This window comes from Protomyctophum bolini, assembly GCF_963924005.1.
Source record: "Protomyctophum bolini genome assembly, chromosome: 7".
In the NCBI taxonomy this organism is placed as follows: domain Eukaryota; kingdom Metazoa; phylum Chordata; class Actinopteri; order Myctophiformes; family Myctophidae; genus Protomyctophum; species Protomyctophum bolini.
The window spans coordinates 11,323,368-11,339,146 of NC_137868.1; the positions used below are offsets into that span (position 1 = coordinate 11,323,368).

A 15,779-nucleotide genomic window follows, 5' to 3' on the forward strand; every position below is an offset into this window, starting at 1 on the left:
GCATTATTGCTCACGCCTGAATGAAAGTGCTTTTTTCACCGCTTAAACCCTGATTTGCTTAGTTGACAATGGCTGCCTCAGGGCCTTGTACTAGTATGCACGCAATTCCCGCTATACACAAATTATTTTCACCCCAAAATAGTCAATCTACAAGCTCACGACGTGTAGATCTATTTTCGCTGAAGTCACGTTTTTCTTTTTCCTTGAAAATGAGCTATGGTGCAAGTGATATCACTGTCGTTAGATGAAGTATATGGCTTTAGTTTAACCATTTGTACATTGCCCAAAAATAGCTGATCTACAACCTGCTGACCCCCCTTTTTTGCAGCGATTTTTTGTAGACTGGAAAAAAAGTGGATAAAGTTCAGAGCCAACTCAGGTCTAGTTTACTGAGTCTACAGGGTTTAAGAGGTTAGTCTGGCTCAGACCTCTGACGTTAATACTGATGCAAGCACAACACACAATCACAATACAACAGAACTAATATCATGGCTACTCAGGAGATCCCAAGGCACCACTAGTGCTACAGTATATACAGTTTGGCCACAACACGCACACTGTGGGTTTCTGCCAGTTGTTGTTGTTTTAGTTTTTCACATCCATATGGTCAGTTGAACTTTAGTGAACGTGGGTCCAGTCAGAGAGTTCGGTATTGTCCCGTCTCTACGAAGATATCGTGCTGATTGACTGTCGTTCTGTCTTCCGATTGGCCCGCTCCCTCTTCTTGCAGTATGCGTAGAGAGCCGCCACGGGCACGCAGCTGACGGATGAGACCAGCAGGAGGCCGATGAAGATTTGGCCAAAGACAGGATAGTGCAACGGCACAGTTTTACCCTGAGAGGGAACAACAATGACATTTTTAGGCCTACATTCTCACAACCATTGCATCAAACGGGGGACAAGTTGGAGCCAAATCTGACCGCTTGTCAGACATTTTGGTTACTCTGACAAAGGGTACAGCGGGTAGTCGGGTACTATGAAAATAAGTAAGTACAACGGGAATTGATTGCTTATTGCATGAACCATCTTTCACAATTTGCATCGCCTAGTATGTACTGTGAATGAGCCCTTGTCGTTGGGGCCTACTGTAGGACAGTACGGCGGGTGGTCTCACCGTGTCTTTGTCCCAGGCTGGGTAGGTTGGCGTCCCTCCTTGGATGTAGCTGACGATGTAGAAGATGAAGAGTGCGACGAGGAGCAGAGGACTGACCACCGCCCACATGATCTTCCAGTACCAGTGGGGCCGATGGCCCAGCATGTCTTCGATATCTTTTTCGAACCTGGGCAACAGAACATTTAGATGTTAATAATAATCAGTGATCCTCAATCTTTCTCCTTTCAAGGACCCCAGTTTGATATTGTCTCTGGACGGTTGGAAACCTCATTTATCCAAAACTGTTACTTTTCAGGATTCAAATTCAAAGGTAGCTCTCTGCTACTTTTGAAGCTTTTGTGTGACGCAGTTGTATGATCCACTAGCCCATTCTGACCTGAGATCAGATTCATACCAGGTTTCCACTCGACACACACTGGTCTGATTAACCCATTCTGACCTGAGATCAGATTCTAAAAATGTCAGTCGTTCTTCGAATTTTTCAAAAATAGCAGACCTACAAGCTCGTATCGCGCCACTCGGTGGCGCGATATGAGCTTGTAGATCTGCTATTTTTCATTAGGTAAAGCATGACATGATGCTAACACCAGAATGGGTGCCCGGTCAGAATGGGTTAATAGAATCAACCTGGGGACCACTGTTGTGTTGGGTGGGGATATGGGCTAAGATTAGTGCTTTTGGAACACTTGCTATGCATCCCATGTGTATACATCCCATTCTCAATCAATGGTCCATTGACTACTAATAATTTCACATGGGTGACGGCAGACTGCTGGGCGAGCACTGGTCAGGTCAGGTCAGGTCAACATATGGAATGTCAGAACAGGTCAGCTCCATATATGGAAATCTAAGGGTGGCAGCGGGGGCAGTGTCTTGAGTCGGTCGCAATAATGACTTAACCAGACAATCCGGTGCACTTCCAACTCTTGAGATTCTAACTCACCTTTTATATTGAATTTCTTGACCTCTTGGCCCTACCTCCTTCCACGATTTCCTTGTCAATTGTGCATGTAAGTAGGTATGCTCTTTGTCAAAAGGCCCATGGAGACTCACTGCCAATCAAGCAATCAAGGCTGAGTGGCTGGCAGCTTGCTCACTGCACACAGGTGTGGGAGGCTACAAGTAGGACTAGCTGCACTCAGTCATTCATGCATGCTAGATCACCACACCAGATTATTGTCCACCAACCTCCAGAATACCATCTCTCTCCACCCTCGGAACTGTGTGCGTCCAAGAGCAAACCACACACATCGTGTGTGCCACACGCACGTGACGCACCTATTAAAAACCTGAAAAGGAATTCCTCTGCCTCTTCTGTGGTCAGCCTCAAACCGAACAAACGCACGTACCTCTTTATGCCGTAGATGTAGCTGACGGCGATGACCTCGAGGAGGACGATGAAGAGCAGGGAGAAGGTGGCGCCGTAGTCGTTGAACATGGTGAACCAGTAGTTGCCGGAGCCCGTGGTGAAGCCCAGGCCCAGGAGCATGCATACCAAACACACTATGCCTGCAGGAGCACAGGATCAGATCAACTGTCACAACACATCTCATTATTCTCATTATTTGCCCTATATTTACATAACAAAACAACAGATATATCATTGCTGTTGGAAGGAAACCTAACTCCATATTTTAGAGTTTTGCACGAATCAGAGACAAGTATTTTGGTGTTTTTACTGTCCCAAAGGTCCTCATCTACCAAAACAACAGTGAAAGCATGTAAACGTTACAGGTAAGGGAAATGTTTCGGGAAAGTAACAGAATGCCAAAAATCCAATGAGATTAGATCACGTGTCTCCCTGTGAACATGCATTAATCTTGGTCTCTATACTACCTCCCTCTGGCCAGCTGGGGCACCTGAAAGGAACTGGTTGGAATTCGGGATGTTTTTTGTTCCCGATCCGATCCCGATACCACAATTTCTGTGTAGCCGATGCCGAATACCGAATATCGATAACAGTGTTGTGATCTCATGTTGTAAACGTTATAGCTATCTGGCTCTATATCTCGTGTTAGCAGACTCCTCACTCGAATGTGCACTTGGAGTTTGTGCACTGGCTGGGAGTCCCTGACTGTGAATGAGCCCTTGTCGTGAGTCCCTCACAGCCAGTAAAATGTATCCTCTAAAGCATCACCCACAACACCTACAGTACCACCACAACTAGCATCAGCTCGACACTCACCGTTTAGAGTCTCGATGCTCAAGTGTTGAGACAGCAGCTTGAAGTCGCGCAGGGGGGTGATGATGGCGGTGACGTTGCCCAGCATGCTGCCCATGCCCAGCAGCAACAGCATGAAGAAGTACAGCACCGACCACAGCTGGGACACTGGCATGTTCTTAATGGCCTCGCTGTACACGATGAATGCCAGGCCTGCACCTTCCACAGCCTGGAGAGAGAGAGAGAGAGAGAGAGAGAGAGAGATAGAGAGATAGATAGATAGATAGATAGATAGATAGATAGATAGATAGACGGAGAGAGAGCAGGATAGAGTGAGAGGTGAATAAATGAGAGAGAACATCTTATTGTATTTATACTGTCCTTAACCTCTTGAGATGAAAACATTACTATTAGCTCATATAATGTGCTCATACTACAGCCTCTCTCGGGCTAAATGTGAATTAGAAAGATAATGACCCAAAGCGGTACATCCAAGTAAACACTGGCTATTAAAAATTAACATTCACAGTCACGGTGGCAGTTAGAAATTAATCCTTCTCTCTGCAGTGACTCAGATCGAGGCGAATCGGTACTTTGAGCCCTATGACTATCACCATTGACACTTATCTAATGAAGTTGTAAATGGCATTGTTTTTGTAATAGAGTGTCTTATAGGTGAAAGAGCATGCCACTGATTGAGAACATTATTTCCACCTGTGCTGAGTCACCAAGTAAAGACCTGTGTTTGATATCAGAGAGAGTCCCTCACGGCCAGTAAGTTAAGATGTTATCAACATAATCTTATCTGCATTGTCTACTTGTGATCCAGCACTGTCAATGTTTACTAGTTGGGTTTTGAGAGTGTAGGAAAAGCTGGAGCTTACATAAACTCTGTTATCAGAACATTATGGCTGCAAGCCTTTCCGTAACGATATTAAATAATCGTTGCGGAATAAATAAATATTCTTTTGAATTTTTATATATCAACGAAACAGTTAAGTGTGACTTTGCACCTCTACAGTACACTGTCTCAGATATAACAGTGCCTTGATTTAGTATAGTTCACATATAGTTCACTTGCACCAATTGATTACAATTAATTTTAACGGTGCCAAAACATATACTTTTTTGAATATTGCAGGACAGCTCACAAAACATTACATAAACTGTAGCTTATCCTCAAATGAACTCTGACTGTAATCACGGCTATTAGCTCCTGCACAATGGATCTACTCTTAATATTGCATAACAGACTAGTTCTCAATAATACAGTTGATGTGTATGGTGGTATTCGGAACGTACAGTTGACAGTTCAGTCTCCAGATCACAGGTTTCCATCATTCCAGCTATTTCAGCAAACTGCACTGGATATGTTTGGTTTAGCTTCCCGATCCACTCATCCACATTGTCAATACTGATGCTGTCCTCTGCCAGGTTAAAGGTGTTCAACAGCAGCAAGCGAACCCTGGAACACACAAGTATACATTACAGATACTATGATTTATTTTAAGAATGCAGTAGAACCCACCATACCCCAATCAAGGATATTATAGTTTTGCATACCTCTGCTGTCGGGAAGAAACCACCTATATAATAAATAAATATAAATATAAATTTTTCAGGATATGAAGAAAACCTTATGTTTTTAAAACAAGGCAATACTGCCTCATCAAAGTTGGTATTGTGACTTTATATAATCAATTACTTGCATGAGAGGGGGAGAGGTGGTGGAATTAGCTGCTTTAGCAGACAGTTTGAGGGTCCAATGGAGTTAAGAGGTTTTGTCCGAAGCGCATTTTATTACTTTTAATTGGTTTAATTATTTTTTTTAAACACCCTTTACACAGATGTAAAGGGTGTTCAATAGCGTTATAATTTATGACAAAACGCACGCACGCACGCACGCACGCACGCACGCACGCACGCACGCACGCACGCACGCACGCACGCACGCACACACACACACACACACACACACACACACACACACACACACACACACACACACACACGTTGGGTGACGGGCCTCACCTCTCTTGGCAGTTCTCAAAGTTGAAGGTGGCCTTGAATCCGTAGATGGCGAAGGTAACAATGCTGGCGAAGATGGAGGTTCCGCTGTTGATCATTGACACTATGATGGCCTGACGCTCAAAGTTGTTGTGATATTCGTTGTAGCTGGCAAAGGCGATGAGCGAGCCGAAGCCGAGACCAAGAGAGAAGAAGATCTGGGTGGCAGCGTTGATCCACGTGTTGGGGTTGGCAAGCTCTTCCATCTGAAGACAGCAGTGGTGGAAGAGGTAATCCACTAATTATATGAAAAGAGGTTGAAAATGGCTGAAGTAGAGTGTACTATAATAGTACACTCTAGTATTCTCAAACGAGTTTGAGAATACTAGAATACATTTTAAGGGTTAAATTATTGTTAAACAACTGCATTACTTAATTTACAAGACGTCTACACAATTACAGAATGTACAATAAATTGTATTTTGATCAACACCTGTTATCTCTCCTATAGTACGGTACCACACCATAAAGCATGGAATTGTGGACAAAATCATATCCAATGACACTAAACTTTCAAAGAGAGGCTAAATCTCCTCAAATGGTGGTCCGTGGCTCAAATGCCGAATAAATAATGGACGTTGATATGAAAAGTGTTGAAAGCCCCTGCAATATAATATCTAAAGCGTAATTAGGCTTTCCACCACTGAGAAGCACACATATGGCGTACAATACCTTTGGCGTGAACATGAACTTGACGCCATTGAGGGCGCCGTGCAGCGTCAAGCCCCGGATCAGATAGATGAAGAGAACCACGTATGGAAATGTGGCTGTGAAGTACACCACCTGAAGGGTTAGACACAGACATAGGGCACAGGCACTGTGAAGTACACCACCTGAAGGGTTAGACACAGACATAACACAGAAATGTGGCTGTGAAGTACACCACCTGAAGGGTTAGACACAGACATAACAACATCCAGATTCAAGATTTAAGAGATGTACTGTCACAAGGATGTACTGTATGAATATGCAGTATGCACTGTGAAAACCTTAGGTTGGGGTGCTCCATAATACACAATAAATAAAAGCTAATACATACATAACAGTACCAAACTAATAACAGCCCGTATTTCAACAATACGGCTACAACAATAAGGTATAACCTCTCCTGATGTCAACAGTTATGCTCTAACCTTTCCGGTGGACTTGACCCCTCGGACGATGAACAGGTAGGTGAGCATCCAGGCCAGCAGGAGGCAGAGCGCCTGTCCTGTGTGCACGCCTCCGTTCTCGTCGATGGAGGAGGTGATGTTCAGAGTCTCCCTGAAGAAGAAGTACTGCGTGGGCGTGGCCTTCTCACACTCCTCCAGGAAGCCCGTCCTGTTGCTGTTGAGAGGACATTCTGCCCAGGGCAGCACTGACTGAGAGAGAGAGAGCAATTAGGGTTCCTAAATATTATTATACAGTAGCCTACTGTATATAGGCTTTATATCATATCATCATACTATAATTCAGTCAATGTCTGTCTGAATGTGTTGTGACACTGCCACATAAAATGTGTGAAACAATGTATTTCCTGGCCTGGTATGAGTATTGAAGAAAATGAAACATACTGCAGGGGAATAACAGGGGAATATGTTGGTTAAACTAGGGTTGAATATTTAACACTGAAATGTAGTGTACGGAGAATACAATATAATGTTTTGTGTAGTTGAACCATGGTCATCAATTTTCTGTTGACAAATGACAAGGTTTGATCACAAGGGGAGCTGTGGGGAAATGTGTGTGAGCAATATTTCCAGGAAGCTATAAAAGAACAGGAAGTCAGGCGCCGAGCCTGGGTTCCATTTTGGGCAGTAAGAAGAGGGTTTGGTGTGGTTTTGTCTCTTTGCCAAACACACTCTTTTAAAGGATACTATACGCCAATTCAGAAGTGAACGCAAAAAATGCCTGTCTGACCGAAGAACTTTGCTAAGGGAAAGAAAGAAAGTTTGGTAGGGCAGCTTCTGAGGTGGTGAGCTCTGACAAACAATCAGAGCTTGTATAACAAAGGACCCAGCAGACTCCAGACTTAAAGGTTGGGTGAGCAGCATATATCATTTATTTTTGCCGGTAAGCAATGCATTGCCTTTTTGTTTTCAAACTTTTTTTCTAACCTAATTGACTAAAAGAGGATCTACAATGTTTGGATTACTTTGGATACTCCGATTACTTTTTTCGGGATTACTTTTGGAATACTTTGACTTTGGGGCACCTTTAAAGGGACATTGTAGGGGAGAATTTAAAGGTAATTGAATATTTAGTTTACATTTTGAAGGGATTGATTGCTCAAGTGTATGATTTTGTGTATGATTTTGGTTTGATCTACCTTTAAAGAATCTCACAACGGGTAAGGGCTAGTATATATAAACAGGCGACTGCTGACCTGACGGAAAATATTCTGAAAATATCAGCCTATATTCCAGGCATGTTGCTTGGACATAGCATGACACGGATACGACATCCCAATTTTCACTACACGTAAAATAATAACACTTTGTTTTAAGTGCTTACCTAATTATGTACATCATGTTCTGTTGAAAGGTGCAGTCACTATGTGTTAAGTGCAAAAAACTAAATTTGTAGATCAGCTATTTTAGCAATCAGCTATTAAAACAGCACTTCAACCATTTTCAACCTTATCTCCGTAAACTTGGCCCTTACTAATGCGCATAGTCATAATAAGAAGACCATTTCTGTCTACAGACTCTGTGAGACTGCCTACCAATGACATCATCAATGGGGATTCCAAGCTAATGGAAACTACAGATAACATAATATAAGATAAGACCTTTATTGATCCCGCTGGGGAAATTCAGGTGTAGTTACAGTACAGCAGTTAATAACAGATATACAGCCTTGATCGTCCTAGAAAGTTAGCATGCTGAAATAGAAGCCAACATTGAAGTTTGAAATCTTGTTTGAAATGACCAAAGCTGCCTACTGATGATGTTACTGTTAGGCAGGTTTCCTATCTTCTGTATTATAATGCGGCCTGAATTATATGAAGATATGGTTGAACATGGGTGAAGGGCTCCTTACGTTACAGATGTGACACCTCCTCCCCACTTCCGTTTCATCTTTACAGTCGCACAAATGTTTTGTCCTAATTCAAAATATTCTAAACATATAGCTTGCTGCTTATCAGAAATGGAAATTCTAAAATAAAATGTTAAGATATTTCAAAATATTACTTTTATAATTTCAGCAAACGGAAATGACGAACAGATGATAGCTTCCGTTCTTGGCTTTCGGAATGTGTAGTTCAACACTCCATATAGATAGCATTCAGAGATTGTTGTCTGGCTATGGTCAGACTGTGGTCTCCCCAGTGGTAATCAAGTCGACTAAGACTATGATGAAAAATGTTTGTCTACATTTATTCTACTAAAATATAATTAACTAGGCTAAAACTAAAACATTTCAGATGACTACAAAATAAATAAATTCAAAAGACTACGACTAAAACTAAATCATGTACTGGATCACCCTAGTCAGACAACATGAAGAGCTCACCTGAAAGGAGTTGAAAAGATACCAGAAGCTCCAGGCATTGATCACGTTGTAATACAGACAAAGATAAAAGGATGTCACCATGCTGGCTATACCTGAAAGCAAAGGAACATTGATGTAACATAATTAGTCTCACAATTTCCAATTATTTGAGCTAAGATTTGTCCTGTTTCCATAATGTTACATTTAAATGACATTCATAACATACACTCCCGAATGTTAAATCCTCCTCTGAAAAGTCTCTGGAGTGCTGTTTTCAATACAATACTCAGAAATTAATGAAACATTTCATTTTAATGGCATAGGCAGAAGCTCTATGTCTATTTTATTTTATTTTAAAAATGTTTTTTATTTATTTGAATCTGGGGGAACTCTCCTTTAGCACTCCACTTCCTGATGGGTCTTTTATTTACATTCCTAAACTCCACACATGTTGTAATGGGAGTTGCTGACAGATTCAGCTGCAGAGCTCTGAATCGCATACTGGGGGGGGTACATTTTCGGAACCACTTGGGGCCCCGTTATTCTCGAGCCAAGTGGCCCAGATAGCTCAGTCCAGCTGTTTCCGTAGCATGAGGCAGCTTTACGTACAATTATACTCTACACCCCCTGGACATGACGCTAGTATGTCACAGGGACCCCAATCCAAACGTTGATGCTGCGTGCCAAGCACACAGCATCTAAGAAAGCACTAAGAAAGAAAGAAAACAATGTGCTGAACATGCATTCTGATATTGTTAAATCTAAACTATATCAGGCTGTTTACATTTGTCAGAGCTTACCCAGTCCTCCTAGGTAGGGGCTGATGGCGGTCCATGCCCCTATGCTTCCCTGACGCATCTTCTGACCAATAGCCAGCTCCATGTAGAACAAGGGTATGCCCTCCAACAGCAGCATGATGAGATATGGGATCATGAACCCACCTGAGGATGAAGACAGAGTCCCCATTCACTTATCACTTTACTACAAACCTGTTGTTCTGCTACCACTGTCACTGTTCAAATGCATTCTGGAACGGCACCGCACGCACGCACACATGCACTGTACACTATAGCAAACCTGTAAATAGCTTTCAGCGTTGTGCAATTACAGTCCTTACACAAACGGTGGTTCTCAAAGGGATCAAGAAGGGCTCCTTGAAGGGCTTCCAAGGGGTTTCCAGCTCAGATATAGCCGATCTGCAAGCTCATGTGTCATGAGACGATGCGCTGTGAGCTTGCAGATCGGCTAGTTTTGAACAGAATTGAGCAGAAAAACATCTTGAATAATTATTGTGAAACATTTTGCATATAGAAGAAAATGTCCTTTTTCACACCTACGGAGACGGACAGGTGCGTCAGAGTAATGAACTTGTCTTGAAGAGCAGGAAAAAGGGAGTTGTTCACACCGTCTTCACTTCACAGGGATACAATGTTCCGGTCACTCAAACCTTCTCATTTACTGAAATGTACTAATAGGCATACAATGTTTCGGTCACTCAGACCTTCTCATTTACCAAAATGTATTATGCGGACACAGTGTTTCGGTCACTCTGACATTCATCAGGAATATAGGCTAATGAAGGTCTTTCCACATATTTTGCAAATTTCCGCATAAAATCACATCAAAACCTGCATATTTCATTGCAAAATCAAGGATTTTTGCCCGCATAATAAAAGGATTTTATGCCGCATAATCAGGGTCTAAAAATAGGATTAATGTGGTTAAACTGTTTTGCTGGGGACCCCCTAAAACCCCCTCTAGGACCCCTGCGGGTTTCTAGAGCTAGCTAGCCTCCTGAGCAGTGCCGGTTCTAGGCCTTTTGAGGCCCTAGGCAACATATTATACAGAGCCCAAAATGTTTATAAACAAATCACAAATGTTTATAAACAAATCACAAATGTTTATAAACAAATCACAAATGTTTATAAACAAATACCAAAATGTTTATAAACAAATCCCAAATCCCTTGGTCCTACCCCCCCGACCATGAGACTTACTACAGGTAAACTGGTAGTGGTCCTACCCCCCCCATGAGACTTACAAATCCCAAATGTTTATAAACAAATCCCAAATGTTTGTAAACAAATCCCAAATGTTTATAAACAAATCCCAAAATATTTATAAATAAATCACAAATGTTTATAAACAAATCACAAATGTTTATAAACAAATACCAAAATGTTTATAAACAAATCCCAAATCCCTTGGTCCTACCCCCCCGACCAATTGGCCTGGCTGGTTTTGCAGGGTGCTGGCTGGTTTTGCAGGGTGCTGGCTGGTTTTGCAGGGTTCTGGCTGGTTTTGCAGGGTGTTGGCTGGTTATGCAGGGTGCTGGCTGGTTTTGCAGGGTGCTGGCTGGTTTTGCAGGGTGCTGGTTGGTTTTGCAGGGTTCTGGCTGGTTTTGCAAGGTTCTGGCTGGTTTTGCAGGGTGCTGGCTGGTTTTGCAGGGTGCTGGCTGGTTTTGCAGGGTGCTGGCTGGTTTTGCAGGGTGCTGGCTGGTTATGCAGGGTGCTGGCTGGATTTGCAGGGTTCTGGCTGGTTTTGCAGGGTGCTGGCTGGTTTTGCAGGGTGCTGGCTGGTTATGCAGGGTGCTGGCTGGATTTGCAGGGTTCTGGCTGGTTTTGCAGGGTGCTGGCTGGTTTTGCAGGGTGCTGGCTGGTTTTGCAGGGTGCTGGCTGGTTTTGCAGGGTGCTGGCTGGTTTTGCAGGGTTCTGGCTGGTTTTGCAGGGTGTTGGCTGGTTATGCAGGGTGCTGGCTGGTTTTTCAGGGTGCTGGCTGGCTGGTTTTGCAGGGTTCTGGCTGGAGCCAAGGCTATGATAGGTCCAGTATGGTCGGTCCACGGGCCAGTTGCCATGCAATGCCATGACAGTTAATCGGTTTAGGAATAAAGAAGTCATATTATCACAGGTTGTTTTCTAATCACTTGTTTGTCACTCTACATATTTGTATTGAGTTATACCTAAACAGTGGTTCAGAAACATACTTTGTGCTCTTTAGATACCTCAATAAAATCATACAGTGTGCACATCAAATAGCAAACACAGCGGAAAACAATGTTGTGTGATATGTCTTGTCATCTTTTATTTTCCTGGACAGAGTATTTAAAAAAAGTTTTTAATCATTCATAAATTGTTCATAAGCTGGTCCACCTAATTGACTGCACTAAATGCACTCCAGGCTCCATGCAGTTAGCCTTCCAGTGATGACCGTACCTTCTTTTTAATTGCCTTGGCTGGAGGTTGGGAGATAATCAGGGACACCTGGCCGGTGCCTCCCCAGAGTATGGACGAATCCACTGAGGGGTGCCCTGTCTGGGCACAGCTACACTGTAGCTGAGGTGTCACATAATTGGCCACAAAAAGAGCATTTTTATTCATTATTTGTTTGTGTTTATTTAAAGCTGCCTATTATGTTACTTTCCTCTTCTACCCCGGATATGAGCCCGGTTCCCTGTGCACTCTGTGTTTTACCATTGATCTTATAGCCTGCTTGCTCAGGGGATAAATTGAATCTTGACCTAAAGGTCAGAAATCGTGCCAGATCCGGTGTCTAGGAGAGACATGACCTTTGACACAATCTAATTGTCTCAATAGAAGAGCAAGAGATCAAATTCAACCACCCCAATTGTATGAGGTTTATTGTATTAACATCCTACTCTATACAGAATGTACAAAATAAAAATGTATTCATTGTTATAAAGGTTTCACACTTTGAACATTCAGTGAATTTTTCTGTGGTCTGGAGCTTTCTCTGGGGTTTGTTAGTCTTTCTGAGCTGCAATGAAAACAGGCAAAATGTGAAAACAGTGACATCTGCTGGCAAATCCCATTGACATATATGGGTTTTTCTGTTTTTACATCACAAACAGCAGGAAACTCAGAGCACCTGTTTGAGCCACAAAAAAAACACACCACAGAAAATCTACTGAATGTTAAAAGTTCTGTTCTTTGGGTGCAATTGAGCTCAGAAAACCTAAATGTCACAATCCCTGTAAGTTTGGCAGAATGTTTCCCTGCTCTGGTTGTTGGGAACTGCATTTTGTTACCATTACTTTATTTTATTTTAAACTATCACATTTAGTTTAGTTTAGTTTATTTGCTATGGTCCAATAACAAAGATGAATTCGTTGTCTCCCCGGGTTCCTAATCTAGAACTTAGAAAAATACATTATAAATAGCAGATCTACAAGCTCACGATGTGACCTCTTTTACATTTATGGATTTTTTATTATTATTTTGAAACATTTAATTTATTTTATTTTATTTATTTTATTTCTTTTAATCTTTTTAAATAATGGGAAAATAGTATACTACTTCAGATGCAGTACAGTGCATGTCCTTAAAGCCAGACCTTAATTAACAGAGACTACACATGTACTGTACATGTGTAGTCTGATGTCCTGCCTCCAAATTACAAGTGCAGCCCGCCCAGTAATTACTGTAAAAAGTGACAAGTTCATTGTTCATTGACCCATACAGAGGACCAGATCAGCCTATAAGCTGTATAGTTTAACCATGTTATTGGCGGATATTATACTGCAGTGGTTCTGAAACATTTTCAGTGGTGGAAAAAGTACAAATTTTTTTTTTACTAAAAGTATCAATACTGCAATATAGAAATACTCTGTTACAAGTAGAAGTAGAAGTCCGGAATTTAAAATGTACCTGATTAAAAGTACAACAGTATTGGCATCAAAATGTACCTAAAGTACCAAAAGCAGAATGTCCCATTTCAAATGTATACTAATATTGTGTCGCATCATGACGCGTTGTGAGGTTAATATACACCAGCTAATTGGGGGTGTGCGCGTGACATCATATCATCATCATCATACCCGGAAGTTATGCGGGAACACCTACTGAGTCAGAGTAACAAAAAACGACTTCCTGGCCTTGATCTGATTGCATTAAACGACATTAAACAATGTTAAACTCACTTTGCCATTCACTTTTCCACTTGACTTCACGCCACTCAAATTTGCCACTCACTTTATGCACTCGATTTAACTTAATAGCTTAAGTAGAAGTACTGTTTAAAATAGTTGTTAATTAAACTGATATTGATGCTATTATTAAGTCACTTAGCTGGGGGCTCCCCTGGAACACGTACGCTCAAGGACCCCCGGGGGTCCCCGGACCCAGAGTAGCGACACACTTTGATCTCGCCACAAAGCGTGTGCCTACGGGCTATAGTTCCAAACATTGCTCCTATGGCTGGAACTATCCCATTGAGATAGAATGAGCACTTCCGCATGCCATTGTTACAATGGGAGTCAATGGATTAGATACTCTGCCCGGAAGGCTACTTTGAGAACCACTGGCCCATGCCAACCATGTTGTTGTGTATATTTCTATCAGTATCCCGTTCCCTCAGATGAACTTTTGCCTCCAGATACGTGTACAGGTTATTTATTGATGTATTAACACTGATATTAACCTCAAGGGTTATAGTTGTGCTCGTTTTATAGTCGGATAAGGATTATGACAAGTTTCCAGAATCAGCTTGATTGTAAATCTTGGATTATTGTGTTGTTGCACAACAAGAAAAAGCACAAGCAAGAACGTTTCACTCACTCACGCACAAGGAAAAAATTACTGTAAGTAAAAGTATCAATACTGCAATAGGCCTATAGGCCTAAAATATGTACTTTAAGTATGCCTATACCCAAAGTAGAAAGTAATCATTATGCAGAATGAGGCATTTTACACGTTTTTTAATGTAGAAATTGTAATCAAATATTTAGAAACTAGCAGATCTACAAGCTCACAATGTGTCGCATTGTGACACATTGTGAGCTTGTGAATTGGCTATTTCAAATGGCCGAAATCTACAGTATATAGAGCTGAAGTGGACCGTAATGTATGTTTTGTAATAATACAAATTTCCAAAGTAACTATTAACTAAAGTTTTAAATTAATTGTAGTGGTCAAAGTACGTACTAGGCTACTAATATTTGCCTCTGAGATGTAATGCAGTAGAAGTAAAAGTATGAAAATTGAAAACACTCCAGTGAAGTTCAAAATCTTCAAAAGTGTAAACTAGCTACAGTAGCCTACTTGAGAAAATGTACTCAGTTGCAACTGTGCACACTAATAAAAAGCAAGAACTTTTCAATCACACACTCACTCACATTATGAGAGTATTTTTTCAAAATACTACAAACATGTTTAAATAGGCAGGTGTCTTTGATCTCTATCTCAAAGTAGGCCTATATATTTGACTGACGGTTGGTTGGATCATGTCAATAGTTAAAACATAAGCTACACACTTTTTATTTTACCCCTTGCAGATGATTGTTTTCCCACCTGTAATCTACACTAACAAAGCTGGCCGAATATAGGCAGGCTGCACAATGTTGCAAGCTGACATAACTTAAAAGTAGCCTGCATTAAGTTCAGAACACATTGCACAATAATGGTATCCACAGTCACTCACATGGACAAAACGTTTCCAATGAAGGCTTAATTGTTATGTATCAGACACGTACACTCCATATAATTTATAATTAAGAATATTGGCCTACATTATTATTCATTGTAAATATAAACATGCGTCAGTCAGTCAGTCAGTCTGACAGAAAGGTCTGGAAGGGAACGCGCAAATAACGGCACGGCCATATAATGACACCTGCCACTGACAGGCAGCGATAATAAGACAAGAACACAAATGGGTCACAATACATGATATAATAGTGCCTTACCTCCACCGTGCATTTGACAGAGGTATGGGAAACGCCATACGTTTCCGAGACCAACCGCGTAAGATACGCATGCGAGCACAAATTGCATTGGAGTGTCCCATTTGGGTCTGCCTGCATCTTTGTCCATGGCTGCTGGATCCGTGGAGGACTAAAGTGGCCGGTTAACTGGAAGGCACCGCAGCTGATCGCTCCTGTCAGGACAGTATAAGTAACACACATCCAATGAAGGCTGTCCTGTGTGGATCCGGACAGGCTACTCAACA

The 15,779-nt window shown here is 41.8% G+C and overlaps 1 protein-coding gene across 1 annotated transcript; it reads right to left on the reverse strand.

Annotated features, from left to right (window-relative positions):
• Positions 1-663: 663 nt before the first annotated feature.
• slc6a20 (solute carrier family 6 member 20) lies at positions 664-15,643 on the reverse strand (the record flags this gene model as incomplete). Its single annotated transcript, XM_080768165.1, has 11 exons — positions 664-834; positions 1,115-1,280; positions 2,464-2,623; positions 3,300-3,504; positions 4,578-4,740; positions 5,307-5,548; positions 6,015-6,125; positions 6,476-6,703; positions 8,838-8,929; positions 9,617-9,757; positions 15,517-15,643. The coding sequence occupies 11 exons, from the start codon at positions 15,641-15,643 to the stop codon at positions 664-666; spliced, it is 1,806 nt and encodes a 601-aa protein (XP_080624291.1).
• Between the last annotated feature and the right edge of the window lie 136 nt (positions 15,644-15,779).